The sequence below is a fragment of the Ovis aries genome, chromosome 5 (genome assembly GCF_016772045.2).
Source record: "Ovis aries strain OAR_USU_Benz2616 breed Rambouillet chromosome 5, ARS-UI_Ramb_v3.0, whole genome shotgun sequence".
Lineage (NCBI taxonomy): Eukaryota > Metazoa > Chordata > Mammalia > Artiodactyla > Bovidae > Ovis > Ovis aries.
In genome coordinates this window covers 55171817-55187215 of record NC_056058.1, presented here as the reverse complement: position 1 = coordinate 55187215, position 15399 = coordinate 55171817, and the positions used below count along the sequence as shown (strand labels likewise).

Below are 15399 nucleotides of genomic sequence, written 5' to 3'. Positions count from 1 at the left end.
TGAGATGGAGAAAGACAAATATCATATGCTATCACTTATATGTGGAATCTAAAACAATGGTACAAATGAACTTATCTACAAAACAAATACTCACAGATATAGAAAACAAACCTATGAATACCTGGGGGAAAAAGAGAAGTATGGGACAGGGAGGATAAACTGGGAGACTGGAATTGCCATATACACACTACTATATATAAAACAGGTAACGAGTAACGAACTAGTATATAGCACAAGGAATTCTAACCAATTCTCTGTAATGACCTATACAGGAAAAGGATCTAAAAAAAGAGTGAATATATGTATAAATGTAACTGATTTGCGTTGCCGTACATGTGAAACTAGCACTACACTGTTAATCAACTATACTCCAACAGAAACTTTTTTTAAAAAGCTGAAAAAAAAAAGCGGGATTTTGTGCCACAAAATTAGATATACATTTGCCCATAATTATCTGAAGTAGAAAATAAAATCTAATGTTGGAGGAAAAATCCAAATGGAATCACAATGTTAAATTTAACAATATTAAAATAAATCATAATTGCCACATTTTTTAATAAATTAAAAACAAAATGAAATTTTTATCATGAGTCAAAATGCTAAATTTAACAATATGAAAATGTGTCATCTGCAAAAGACTTTCAGATAAATAACCCATTTTTCATATTTACAAGTCTAAAAGCACTAAGAACTAATGCTAAAAGCTGATTTAGGGAGGGGAAAGATGAAACAAGATTGGTAACGGTTGAAGCTGAGTGATGGGAACATGGGAGTTTATTATACTACCTTCTTTATTTTTATGTATGTCTGAAATTGCCCATAATTAATGAGAGCAGTAAAATAAGCATTGTAACAAGATACTATAGTAATTAGAAGACTGTGAGATACTAAAAGTAAAACAAAATGGCTAATTATTTAACTATCATATATGGTTTCTGTTTTGAGAAAGCACAGCGGAACATAGGAGGAAACAGTAGCACTGAAGAATTCTCATAAGGAACTGTCATGGTTGGTTTTCTCAGGCAAACTAGCTTAGCAGCATTATATGGTGTAACGTGGAGGGAAAGTGGGGGTAAAATATATTGGAGTCAAAAAGATTGCAGGAATAATCGAAAATGTGAAGTGATTCAAGTGTGGATGAGGGCAGAAACCATAGCAGGAGGAGAGAGAAAAGGATGTATCAAAGAAAAGGAGGAAGAATTTTCCAATTAACTAGAAATAAAAAAGCAAAGCAATGAGTCAGTCATGATAGGGTTTTCAATTCTAGGTGATTAGGTGGGTGTTATTTACATTAGCAAAGAAAGACAGGGATTGTGGAGGTAATAGAGACTTAGGGGAAAATAATAGGTTTTGATATCAGAGAGGCTGAAATTTATGGAGACAATGATAACTACAAAACTATAACAACTATTCCTTATGTATAGCTTAAGGTGCCAGATACTATTCTAGATGCTTTATATGTATTAACATATAACATGTTTCTCCAAAATAACCTTAATGAAGTGAGTAATGTTACTATTATTTCTGTTTTACTAAAGAGGAAATTAGTATACAAAGAGGTTAAGCAACTTGCCTAAGGTCACAGTGATATAAATGATGGAACCAGAATTTGAACCTAAGCTTAATTACTTTCCTGAGTTGCCTCCCTAGGTCATGACAGAGATTAAGAAATGTTTATGATAAACACAGTTACAAAAAAGGTGAATTTATCTATAAAGTTACCTAGCTCTGTAAAGAAATTCTCACAGTCTGACAGTTTTAACAACCAACTACTTTATTTTTAGGTTTCTGAAGAAAGAAATTTTTCTTTTAAGCCTCTGTAAACTAAAAACAACAGTAACAAAAACTATGAAACATAAAACATAGGATTCAAGAAAAACATTATCACAGCTAAGCATCAATGTTATAAGACAGTCTAACCACTAAATACTATAGTTTAAATGATGCTATGCTCGTTTCAGCATTACAAGTTAAATAATTAGGTGTGTTTTATCTGATCTTTTGTATGCTCTTAGGAGGTAAGTCTTAGGCTTTGGAAATTCTATCAGAAGAGCAATTCTTGAACAGAAACTTCAAAATATAACTTCTTTAGGAGAAGAATGTTGCTACACTATAGGAGAGAAGACTTCTCCAATACAGAAGGCCTTGTCCTTCTCTCCCATCATCACACAAAATTAAAATAGGGTTACAGAGCATAACCACACAGTAAACTGCCCTGTACACATAAGTATAATTTTGTATAAATAGTCCTTAAAATAGAAATTAACTGTATTTTTTTAAATGTTCTGAGAAAACATCTGGCTTTTCTATGCTCTAACAATTTTATTAATAAATCAAATGTATACTTACGTTCTGACACTGTATAAAGGAGGTTCTGGGGTAAAGGAGGAGGTAGTCTTGCTCCTACTGGTGCAAGATTGGGCACTGCACTTGTCCCAGGCTGGTCACGGTTGTTGATCAAGCTTGACTGTGTTATGGGTGGTCCTACAGACAACAAAAAGTGAGAGCTAGAGCAGTAATGTTTGCTACATAATAAAAACCCTCACTACACCAGGTACAATAAGGATATTCACACATAAAATACCTACTTTGGTTTAGAACAGAATAAAGAAATTTGATATGAGCAGGCTTGAGCAATGAGAGCATTATTAATTTAAATGACATTTTAGTTCTGTAATAGACTAATATAGGGTGGAAAAAGGGCAGAACTGGTTGCATCTGGAGGCTGGGAGTAGAAAATGGCCAAGAGATTTGAACAAACTTTCTGGGGTGATAATAAAGTTCTATAGAACTCTTAAGTTAATGATAAACATGTTTGAGTGTATCGATGTCTAGAATGTACTGTGAAATGCATTAAAACTAAAAATGGAGAGATGGAAAGATATATGATGACACAACATGAAAAAGAAAGTGTGAATCACTCAGTCATGTCTGACTCTTGGCAACCCCATGGACTGTAGCTCACCAGGCACCTCTCTCTATGGAATTCTTCAGTCAAGAATACTGGAGTAGGTAGCCATTCCCTTCTTCAGGGGATAGTAAAGTGCTAATTGTAGAAGCTAGATGGTACTTGTTTCCTTGAAATTTTTCTTGGCAAAGTGTTCAGGGGGAAACAACACTCTTAGATTTAACTTTTACACAGATATGTTCCCCCACGATCTTTTATTGTGGGAATTTCTGTATATCAAAGATGCCTTTCTATCTGAGAAATTAAATCTCAACTTGAGTTTCACAATTATACCATTTATGTGACAATATTAAATACTCACAACCCACTGTGAAAAGAACCATATTGCTGTTGACCAAATCTATGCGTTAAATGTATACAAACTTTCATCAATTTTACTGAAATGTGTTCTATAAAGAATGTTACTGCAGGAAAGCTATGCAATGGGTACATGATATCATGTTAAACTATTTTTGAAACTTCCAGTGAGCCTTAATAATTTTAAAAATTAAAAATTTTAAAAAGAATTGAAAAAGTACCACTTAAATAAACTGAAAGATAACCATTTTTTCAAATAATTTGCCAACTCTTAAAACATTAAATGTCTTCAGGTAGGTATTTTCTTATACCTCTGTACACATGTAAAAAAATCACAATGGTATGATCACTCACCTAGAGACAGATATCCTGGAATGTGAAGTCAAGTGGGCCTTAGGAAGCATCTACAAACAAAGCTAGTGGAGGTGATGGAATTCCAGTTGAGCTGTTTCAAATCCTAAAAGATGCTGCTGTGAAAGTGCCTCACTCAACATGCCAGCAAATCTGAAAAACTCAGCAGCGGCCACAGGACTGGAAAAGGTCAGTTTTCATGCCAATCCCAAAGAAAGGCAATGCCAAAGAAAGCTCAAACTACTGCACTATTGCACTCATCTCACATGCTAGTAAAGTAATGCTCAAAATTCTCCAAGCCAAGCTTCAACAGTACATGAACAGTGAACTTCCAGATGTTCAAGCTGGTTTTAGAAAAGGCAGAGGAACCAGAGATCAAATTGCCAACATCTGTTGGATTATCGAAAAAGCAAGAGAGTTTCAGAAAAACATCTATTTCTGCTTTATTGACTATGCCAAAGCCTTTGACTATGTGGATCACCACAAACTGTGGGAAATTCTTAAAGAGACGGGAATACCAGACCACCTTACACTCCTCCTGAGAAATCTGTATGCAGGTCAGGAAGCAACAGTTCGAACTGGACATGGAAAAAGAGACTGGTTCCAAATAGGAAAAGGAGCACGTCAAGGCTGTATATTGTCACCCTGATTATTTAACTTATATGCTGAGTACATCATGAGAAATGCTAGGTTGGAGGAAGCAAAAGCTGGAATCAAGATTGCTGGGAGAAATATCAATAACCTCAGATATGCAGATGACACCACCCTTATGGCAGAAAGTCAAGAAGAACTAAAGAGCCTCTTGATGAAAGCGAAAGAGGAGAGTAAAAAGTTGGCTTAAAGCTCAACATTCAGAAAACGAAGATCATGGCATCCGGTCCCATCACTTCATGGCAAACAGATGGGGAAACAGTGAAAACCGGGACAGACTATTTTGGGGGGCTCCAAAATCACTACAGATGGTGTCTGCAGCCATGAAATTAAAAGACACTTGCTCCTTGGAAGAAAAGTTATGACCAACCTAGACAGCATATTAAAGAACAGAGACATTACTTTGCCAACAAAGGTCCGTCTAATCAAAGCTACAGTTTTTTCAGTAGTCATGTATGCATGTGAGAGTTGGACTATAAAGAAAGCTGAGCACCAAAGAATTGATGTTTTTGAACTATGGAGTTGGAGAAGACTCTTGAGTCCCTTGGACTGCAAGGAGATCCAACCAGTCCATCCTAAAGGAGATCAGTCCTAAATATGCATTGGAAGGACAGATGCTGAAGCTGAAACTCCAATACTTTGGCCACCTGATGCGAAGAACTGACTCATGTGAAAAGACCCTGATGCTGGGAAAGATTGGAGGCGGGAGGCAAAGGGAACAACAGAGGATGGGATGGTTGGATGGCATCACAGACTCGACGGACGTGAGTTTGAGTAAGCTTCAGGAGCCAGTGATGGACAGGGAAGCCTGGTGTACTGCAGTCCGTGGGGTCACAAAGAGTAGGACACGACTGAGCGACTGAACTGAACTGACACATGTAAAATGACTGCTGCAGAATTTTCTCAGTTATATTTTAAAAATTCAGTCTTATTTCTGTTTTAGCTCAACTAGCAACTGTTTTTTTTAAGTGATCATTTTTAAATATTTCTAATTTTGGTGAATTTGATAACAGCATATTGACCCCCCCTTTTTTTTTTTTGAAGTCTTTTATCAGTAAAGAGATTCATACCGAAGTACATACTGGTGAAATGCTCTGATATCTAAAAAATACTTCAGGGAAAAAAAGTAAAAAAAATTGTGTGGGGCAGGCAAGAAGAATGAGACAAAAATAGCTGAATATTAACCACTGAATTTAGATGATGAAACATGGAATATTATTATTCTACATCTGTGTGTATTCAAAAGTTTCCATTAAGGGGAAGAGAAATTGGATGAAGGCAGTCAAAAGACACAAACTTCCAATTATAAGATAAATAAGTACTAGGGATATAATGTACAACATGATAAATATAATTAACACTGCTCAATGTTATATATGAAAATTGTTAACAGTAAATCCTAAGAGATCTCATCATCAGAAAAATAAAATTTATTTTTACTATTTCTTTAATTTTATACCTATATGAGATGATGGATGATCACTAAACTTACCATGATAATTACTTCATGATGTATACAAATCAAATCAGTATGCTGTACACCTTAAACTATACAGTGCTGTATGTATATAGATTAATATAACTGGAAGAAGAAAACCAAGAAAAGTTCCATAATAAAATGTTTTAAAGAGTATTTCAATATTCTCTAAGAGATTTTCTTTAAAGATGCTGCTCCTAAGTTGCTTCAGTCGTGTCCAACTCTGTGTAACCCCACAGCTGGCAGCCCACCAGGCCCCGCTGTCCCTGGGATTCTCCAGGGAGGAATACTGGAGTGGGTTGCCATTTCCTTCTCCAATGCATGCATGCACGCTAAGTCGCTTCAGTCGTGTCTAACTCTGTGCGACCCTATGGACAGCAGCCCTCCAGGCTCCTCTGTCCACAGGATTCTCTAGTCAAGAATACTGGAGTGGGTTGCCATTTCCTTCTCCCCTTTAAAAATGGAACTTTCACTAAACTACTGGCATACTTTTTTTTTTCTGACCTCTTCAAAACACTGGCTTTCTATCAACAAGCAAGATTTTGACTACAGGTCAATATAGGTTAGGGCACTACTAATAAAATTTACACTTGGAGGTACTACAATGATGCAATATGACACTGGGTAAAAAAAAGGGAAGAACATCTTAATTATGGGAATATATTCCAAATTCTATTAATAATTTATTTTTCAAATTCTTAAAATCTAGTGTCAAGTTACATGAAAGGGATGGATTCCTCTAAATATTCTTCACTAAAGAAACTATATATATACTTACTTGGTATGGGAAGCACAACAGAAGGTGGAGGCTGGCCATGTCCTTGGGGAACAGGAAGTCTCATGCTGTGGCCAGGGCCTGGGCCAGGGCCTGGGCCTGGGCCTGGGCCTGGGCCAGGGCCAGGGCCTGGCATTGGAGGCATTAACATTCCAGGAGGTGGTGGAGGAGGAAGCCCAGGAGGAGGTGGAGGGAAAGGAATCATGCTTGGTAGAGCAACTTCATCAACAACCAGAGGATCATTTCCATGATCAAACTGACAAAGGTCACCAAGTACACAAAATCCTCTTTCTGTAAGAATCAAAGATAAATTTCATTATGATCTACACAGAGTTCAGCAAACAAACAATTCCCTGAAACGTCCACCAATCTGATTTATGGAGTGCTTTTTCTGCAAGGAATTTAAAGCCTTCTTAGTGTTACTCTGTTACCATTGCATATTCCTGAGGTAGGAACAGGTGTAGTCTCTACTTGCCATACTGTGACACTATGCTTTACTGAGACAGCAAATAATCAGGTCAAAAGCAGGCTACCAACCACTCTCAGATTAACTCATTTGCTATTGAGTTTTCATAATAAAAATTCAGATATTTTAAATAACAAAGGTAGAGAGAATAAGGAACGTGAATTAGATGACCTACTTTCAACTATCTACTTTAATCATATTATTCTAAAGCAACCATTTTTGCTCTAAGTTGAAACTTTAAATTATTCAACTGAGTATTATGTTCCAGGTTATTCACTGCAGAATTGTAACAGCAAAACATCTGAAACATCCCAAAAGTGTCATCAGTAAGTTTAAACACATTTTGTACACAGAGAATACAAAGAAGTATTAAAAAAAAAATACTGAAGAAGCTCTTTATAGTTACTATATTTACATAGGATGACTGCCAGGAAATAATGTTAAGTGAAAAAAAAACAAAATGCATAGTATGAATGAAGTATAAATAGTATAAAGTACAATAACATTTATGTTAAAAAGAAGGTGGGGGAGAATATGTTTTTATGTACACATGCATAGATTAAGTGGAAAGATACATAAGAAACTGACAGCATAAAATTGGCTTTGAGAAGATCTTTGGGGCTGGGAGACCAGGGTGAGGGTGAGTTAATGCCTGAATCATGTGATTCTATTCCCTACTTAAAAATAAGTAAAAAGCAAAAATATATATATTCTCTATTTAAAGAAAAAATGTTATGATGTCTAGTCATTTGCTATAAATAATACAGGCCTGGGAGCTGTAGAAGTATACATGAAAACAAGACTGCCTATAAGTTGACAACTGTTGATATGAGGTCACAGATACACTAGGATTAATTATATTACCTTGTGAATTTTTGTGAATATTTAAAATATTCCCATAATAAAAAATTGAAATAAATGCACACATAACACCGATCCATTCATTCAAATGGAAAGTTAGCAAGTTAAAACTGTAAGTAGATTATACATGCTTAACAAATCCCCAGGGTCAAACAGCACACAAAAAAATGACAATTCCTAGTGTCTACCAAATTCTGCAGTGTAATTACAGTGTCGGAAGTAAAGAGGAAAACAAAACATAAATTAAAGGGTCAAATCTGAACACTATGTTAACAAGAACCAAACTATTATGTCCAACAAGTAAAGAAGCATATGCCAAAAGAGATTCTCCTCCTCACTCATCCCTTTTAATAACATCCAGACTGTAATGAAATGGTATGCACTACTAGCAACATTTACTTTACTAGTACTCTGGGGTACAATATAAAAGAGAATTTTTACCATCATAATCTCTGCATCGCCTCTTTGGTGGTGGGTTTCGACCAAAAGAATTGGAAGAGCTATGATTATTATAGTAATTAGACCAACTCTCCGTTGTGTTTTCAGAGTGGTGCGCAGGTGCGATCACAGTAACAGTGCTGGGAATAGACTGTGCCCCCGAGGAATACTGCTCAGAAGAGTTTGGAGCTGGTGCAGACACAGGCACATAGGAGCTCTCCAAGTCATTCCTTTCACTCTTAAACTTTGATCTTTCTCTATGTTCTGCTTTGGAGACAAAATAAAGACAAGAAACAAGTAAGACCAGACTTCTATGTTGTTAAACTATATTTATTTTCTCACAGAAAAGGCAAGATGAGAATACTGAAGTAAACTTACTGAGCTGTCCATATCTTAAAATGCTCTCATTATCACTATAGTCTAAAACCAGGAAAATCAACAATGTGATGGATCTTCACCAGTAACTTGTATAAAATCATTTTTATAACATCAACATCAATACATAATGAAGAAAGATCAGTTTCTCTACTGACTTAGTAAGAATGCTAAGAACTGACTTTCAAATTGATATCCTGGGATATCAGAGGTTGGGATCTCAGTAATCTACTGCCATTTTTTTCTTTTTAAATACTCTAGCCAACCTTAAAGCAAATCAATTATTTTCAGGCAGGGGGTGGGGGTGTGGGTATGGAAAGAGGCAACCCTCTCCCACCAGTAATAGTTTTGTTGATTAAAGGACATGTGTTTCAATTATATAAAATGACTTAAATTTAGACATGTCCTATGATACCTGAACAAATGGCTTCTTTTTCTTCAAACTCCTTTGACTCCACCCTGAGAATAGAGCCCTGATTTTGTAACAAAAATCAAGTTTTTGTGACACAATTACAGCTTTTACATTGCTCAGACATATTAAAGGTTGCTTGTTGGTGTTCAGTCCCTAAGTCATGTCTGACTCTTTGTGACCCCATGGACTGACTGCAGCATGCCAGGCTTGCCTGTCCTTCACTATATCCCGGAGTTTGCTTAGATTCATATCCATTAAGTCAGTGATGCTATCCAACCATTTCATCCTCTGCCGCCTCCTTCTCCTGTTGCCTTCAATGTTTCCATCAAAGTGATGTTCTGACACCCCTGTGATACAAGAAAACAAGCAACTGTAGAGTTTTAGGGGGAAGCCACTTGGACTCACCAACACTCCTATTTGGATCCCGGTCTTTGCTGCGCCCCCGGCTTCGACTCCGACTTCGACTCAGGCCTCGGCTCTTACTCCGGCTCTTACTCCTGCCTCTTCTCCAGTCATACTTCTCACGGTACAGTTCATTCCGCTCATAGTACCGGTCGTAGTCTCTCCACTTGCCATCTTCTCTTTTCTTCTCCCGTGTCCTGTAATATACAGATATGAAAGCCATAGATACACTACAGAAACCAGACAGAAAACAAATCTGGAATATGAATTATCCTCTGTGATTCATCAAAATTCGTAACTTCTAAGCTTTTCCAGAGAGCCGTAAAACCACTGCGTAATTCCTCTAATCCATTACATAAAAAGAAAAAACATTCTCTTCAAGTATACTGGGTGGGGAGAAATGAAAAAAAGAGGTGAATCCAAAGCATGGGGAGGGGTAAAAGGAAAAACATATTTAAAACTAGAAAAGACAAAAAGCTCAAAGCAAAGAGTTCCTAAACAAAAACTAATTTTTTGATGGTAGGCTGACGAATCAACATATAAATTGCACTACTTGTAATATAAAATGCTATGGACAATTTTAATACTGAGCACCCCTAACCAAATGGAACATTTCATTAATATTCTCTAAGGAGACTGCTCCCACCCCTGAGCTCCTGGGGAAAGCAGATAATGATTATTGTTTATAAAAGGAAGAGAAAGTATGACAAAGATAAAAAACACAGGGAATGGAAAAAAAAATTACTTCTCTAATCATTTTACAATGAAAGGAGTAGAGCATATGTCAAAAATCCTGCTAATGTCCTTATAAGGTAACTGAAAAGTGAGTTATCAATATTTTCCTAATTAAAGATAAACACAAACCTTCGTTCGCTAGATTCTGAACGAGTCTTCTGGGGACTAGGGTATTTCTTTTTTCTGCCATCTCGTTCTTCCTCTGCTGGCTCCTGAAACACCTACATGAAAATATTCGTTAGAAATAAGAACAGTTCTTCCATTAATTATAAAACACATCCACTTGATAAATTCTTCTGGCCACAAGAGAGGTCATAAATATACTTAAATATTAAAGTCAAAAAAAAAAAAAGTCAAATCACATCCCCCAAAGTTGGTCAACAGGAAAAAGTAAAAAAAGATGTTGAAATTACTTTGACAGCAATATGTTAAATTTTAAATATCACCCTAATAGCAGTGGAGGAAAACATTAATTCATTCTTTAAAATGTAACAGTAAAAATAACAAATCTCTACTTCTAAGTATCATATAGTAAAACGGTTTGTGTGTTTTCCTAATTATAAAATATATTCACAATATAATTCATTTGAGGAGAACTTTAGATTTATTTCATAGACAAAGTTTAAGGAACAAATGGTTAACCACTGCTATAAATCTAAGTATTTCATGTGAATTATGGAAAAATGGTATCAGAATTATTGGAAATGTTAAGGCTTCTTTAAAAACTTAAAGTCAAGATTGACCAGAAATACAGAACTAGTGATTCTATTAAAGTTTTTTAAACACAAGTTAATCTCATAACAAATACATGGCACTTCCCTGGTGGTCCAGCAGTACAGAATCCACCTGCCAATGTAGGGGACATGGGTTCAATCTCTGGTCTGGGAAGATCCCACATGCCTCAGGGCAACTAAGCCCATGCACCACAACTACTGAGCCCAGGTACCTAGAGCCTATGTTCCACAACAAGAAAAGCCATCTCAATGGGACACCCGCATACCACAACTACAGAGCAGCCCCTGCAACTAGACAAAGCCTACACGAGCAACGGAGACCCAGCACAGCCAAAAATAAATAAGTTAAAATATATATATATGGCCTTTACTAGAGAGAAATTAAGACAAATGAAGACATCTGGAAGAGCTAAACAAATGCCCATCTAATGAGAGGCTCGTTTAAAAATACACAAATCAGGAAATGAGTGAATGGAACAGAAGATAACAATTTAGTAAAATCCAGGCAACATAAAATGGCAGCCACAATATGACAACCATATGTTGCTGACAAAAACATTCTACAATTCTTAAACTATATTTAAAAATCATTCTCTCTACCAATTCACAGGAAATACAGAGGATACAATCAGCAAAATCCAGAGTCAAAAACTCCAATTTCTGGAGCAAATGACTCAGTTTTTTGCTGAGCAAAAATGACCTGCTCAGCAAATGACTGAGTTTCTTCAGTCATGAAGAAACTGTTTCTTCAACAAAATAAAATTTAAGGGAAAGGGGGTGATGAAAAGAAAAGAAATATACAGGTAAGTAGGAAGCAGGGGGTTAAAAGATATAAAGAGACTTAAAAGATATCAACTTGGAGAACTTTATCCTTCTTTTTGCTTTTGTATATTCTATTTTTTTAATGGACATCTATTAATTCACTCCTTGATTTTTCCTAATTTTAGGGAAGTAATTTTCTAAACTATTAATTAGTCTTTCTAACGGGAAAACCTATTCTTCAAAACTTAAAGGACCCAAAATAATAAAAACATACAGCCAAACAAAAACCTGTGTATGAATGTTCATAGCAGTATTATTTATGATAGATAAAAGTATTAACTATTTGCTTATTAATACAAATATCCATCAACTGATGACTGGATAAAGAAAATGTGATATATTCATAAAACAGAATATTATTCAGCCATGAAAAATAAAAGAGGTCCTGATACATGTTACAATGTGGAGGAACCTTTTAAGTGTTATGCTAAGCAGAAGAAGCCAGCCACAGAAGATTACATACTGCGTACTTCCATTTATATGAAATGTCCAGAATAAGCAAATTTAATGAGACTGAAAATAGTAGTATATTGCCTGGGGTGAGGACTGGGACTGGAAGCGCCTGGAAGTAATGGCTTAATGAGCATGATCTTAGATGCTGAAAATATTCTAAAATGGATTATGGAGATGGTTATACAATTCTGAATACAATGAAAATTATCACATTTATATATTTTAAATAGGTGAATTGTAAAGTTGGTGAATTACATATCAACAAGCTGTTTAAAAAGGTCAAAAGGGCATGCACAATATGAATGAATATCAGGTAAAAATAAGCTAAGGAAGCTAGACAAAAGAGTATAAGACTTTTACATCCAGGTAGCATCCAGTAGGTTAAGGAAGCTATATTAATTGTTCCCATGGGTATGGAAATCATACAAAGATCAAGAAATCCAAAGCCATATGGGTGAAATCTTATTCAGCATCCTGCGGTACATTGCCAAACATGATTTTTAATCTCAAGTATATTTAAATTGAAAATAAATGAGTGCTTCCTTGTTATATAAATAAAATGCTTGATTTGTACAGATTTTTTTAAAAGTTTGTATGATTCTTATTACATAAACTGAAAAAAACAAGAATACACTGTATCTCTGGTAGCTCAGACAGTAAAGTGTCTGCCTACAATGCAGGAGACCTGGGTTCAATCCCTAAGTCAGGAAGATCCCCTGGAGAAGGAAATGGCATGGCAACCCACTCCAGTATTCATGCCTGGAAAATCCCATGGACCGAGGAGCAATCCATGGGGTGGAAAAGAGCCGGACACGCCTGAGCAACTTCACTTCTTCACACTGTATTAGAGATAAGAGTAGCAGTAACCTTGGCATGAGGGAAGTGAGAGGGAATATGTAAGAAGGAATTAAAAAAAAAAAAAAAAGACACTTCAGCCAACTCGATTATTTAGATCTTGACTCAAACAAATGGGGAAAAAAAATGGACATTATCAACAACTGGGTATCTGATATTAAGGAGTTATTGTTACTTTTATATACAAGAATATTTGGAGGCTTTAAAAATATAACCTTTTAGAGATACCTATTAAATATTTATGAGGATGGCAAGTGGCTGAAGGTACAAAAAAGACAACTTCCTCCCTTCAATGTTATCTAACAATTACTATAAACTATTACATTTATACACTATTCTACAAGCTATTATTTGTCGGTAATAACAATTAGGTTATGTATAAAAGCTAAGAAAATGGAAAAAAATGCCAGACATTTGGGGTAGTATACATAGAAGCTGATATCTATTTTCCATAATTTTCAAAATTAGGATTTACTGCAAAGATACAAAATGAAATAGAGTAACAATTTGTTTTTTTTTCTTTAACTGTTTTTTCAAAACTCAAGATAATGTAATTTTCCTCATTCAAATGAGCTATCTTTCAAACAGACACTTTCAATCCACCGACCTTCAATGACTCTAAAAAAGGACACATGTTGCAAAAATTTTAACTTATTATACAAAGATGTAACCTATACCTTTTTAAAAAAATTTCCCTGACCAGGGATTAAACCAATGCTCTCAGCAGTGAAAGCACAGAGCCCTAAGTGCTGCACGCGGCATGCTTGGCTGCTTAGTCGTGTCCAACTCTGCGACCCCATGGGCTGGAGCCTGGTCTGGAGCCCACCAGGCTCCTCTATCCATGGGACTTTCCAGGCAAGAATACTAACGTGGGGTACAATTTCCTTCTCCAGGGGATTCTTCCCAACCCAGGGATCTAACCTGCATCGTCTTCCATGTCTCCCGCATTGTAGGCCGGTTTTTTACCAACTGAGCCATCAGAGAAGCCCTAACGTAAAAGCATTAGTCGCTCAGTCCTGACAGACTCTTTGCGACCCCATGGACTTTAACACACCAGGCTCCTCTATCCATGGAATTCTCCAGGTAAGAATACTGGAGTGGGTTGCCATTCTCTTCTCCAGGGAATCTTCCCAACCCAGGGATTAAACCTGGGTCTCCTGCATTGCAGGCAGATTCCTTACTATCTGAGCCATCAGGGAAGTCCAAGGACATGTTGCCTTCCCATCAGGGAAATAAACCCTGGGCTCCCACAGGACAGGTGGGGATACTCACCACTATACTAACAAGGACCACCAGAATTCCCTAACCTATAACTTAAACCAAAAATTATACATTATCCAGTATAGAAGAAAAGTTTCTTCATATTTCCATTACCTGAAAAAACATACTGGGAGCCCATTCTTTTTTTTTAAGTGATGTGTAATTGATTTACAATGTTGTGCTAATTACTGCTGTACAGCAAGCAAAGTGATTCAGTTACATATATATGTATATATATATACATACACACACACACACTTTATATTGTTTTCCATTATGGTTTATCATCATAGGATATTGACTATAGTTCCTTGTGCTGTACAGTAGGACTATGTTTTTTATCCATTCTGTATATAAAAGTTTACATCTGCAAACCTCAAACTCCCACTCCACTTCTTCCCCAGTCCTTTCCCCCTGTGCAACCCATCAGTCCTTTCTCTATGTCCAATTAAAAGAGAATAATTTTTACAGAGGTCAAGTACCAACTGAGGATGATATTGGTAATAAGACCTAAGAAGTCCCTGCAAGCAAAAGAAAACTTTACATTACCTCTTCTTTAATTTCTTCTTTTTCTTGGACTGGTGGTTTTGGCTCAGGCTTAACTGGTTCCAAAGGAGGAAGGTAGTTCTTAGTATAGAGACTTTCAAATAGCTTATCCACAAAACCTGAAGTTTCTAAGGAGAAAATATAATATGTAAGTGTTACACAAAGGGAAATGAGGAATAACTAGTAGATAACCAAATGTTTGACAACACACTCTATTGGCAAAGTTGAGGAAAGTGGGACATCTCATTCACAGCTGGTGGAACTAAAAATGAGTCTAACCCTTATGGGACAGAATCCCACTTCTGGGGTTTAAAACCCTTTAAAGATACTTGCACATGTACGAAATGATTTATATGCAAGACTGCCTGTTTGAGTATGTAAAAGATTGGCTACAACCCAAATTTCCATGAATAAGAGACTAAATCATATGACAATCAAACAATAACACACAGCGCCTATAAAAAGAGTAAGTAAGAATGCTCAAACTACTGCACAATTGCACTCATCTCACATGCTAGTAA

General features: G+C 36.1%; 1 protein-coding gene across 4 annotated transcripts in view; it reads right to left on the bottom strand.

Annotated features, from left to right (window-relative positions):
- The window catches only part of RBM27 (RNA binding motif protein 27), a 63869-nt gene that overhangs the window by 35317 nt on the left and 13153 nt on the right, over positions 1-15399 (bottom strand). For 2 of the 4 annotated variants that reach the window (XM_012178689.5, XM_042250614.2), the window contains exons 3-8: positions 14882-15006; positions 10338-10429; positions 9477-9670; positions 8288-8551; positions 6523-6810; positions 2350-2484 (exon numbers count right to left, since the gene is read on the bottom strand). In XM_012178689.5, the coding sequence (XP_012034079.1) occupies positions 2350-2484; positions 6523-6810; positions 8288-8551; positions 9477-9670; positions 10338-10429; positions 14882-15006 (1098 nt within the window). The remainder of the gene's footprint in view (positions 1-2349; positions 2485-6522; positions 6811-8287; positions 8552-9476; positions 9671-10337; positions 10430-14881; positions 15007-15399) is intronic. The other 2 variants (XM_004008925.6, XM_042250615.2) reach the window with 1 other exon arrangement.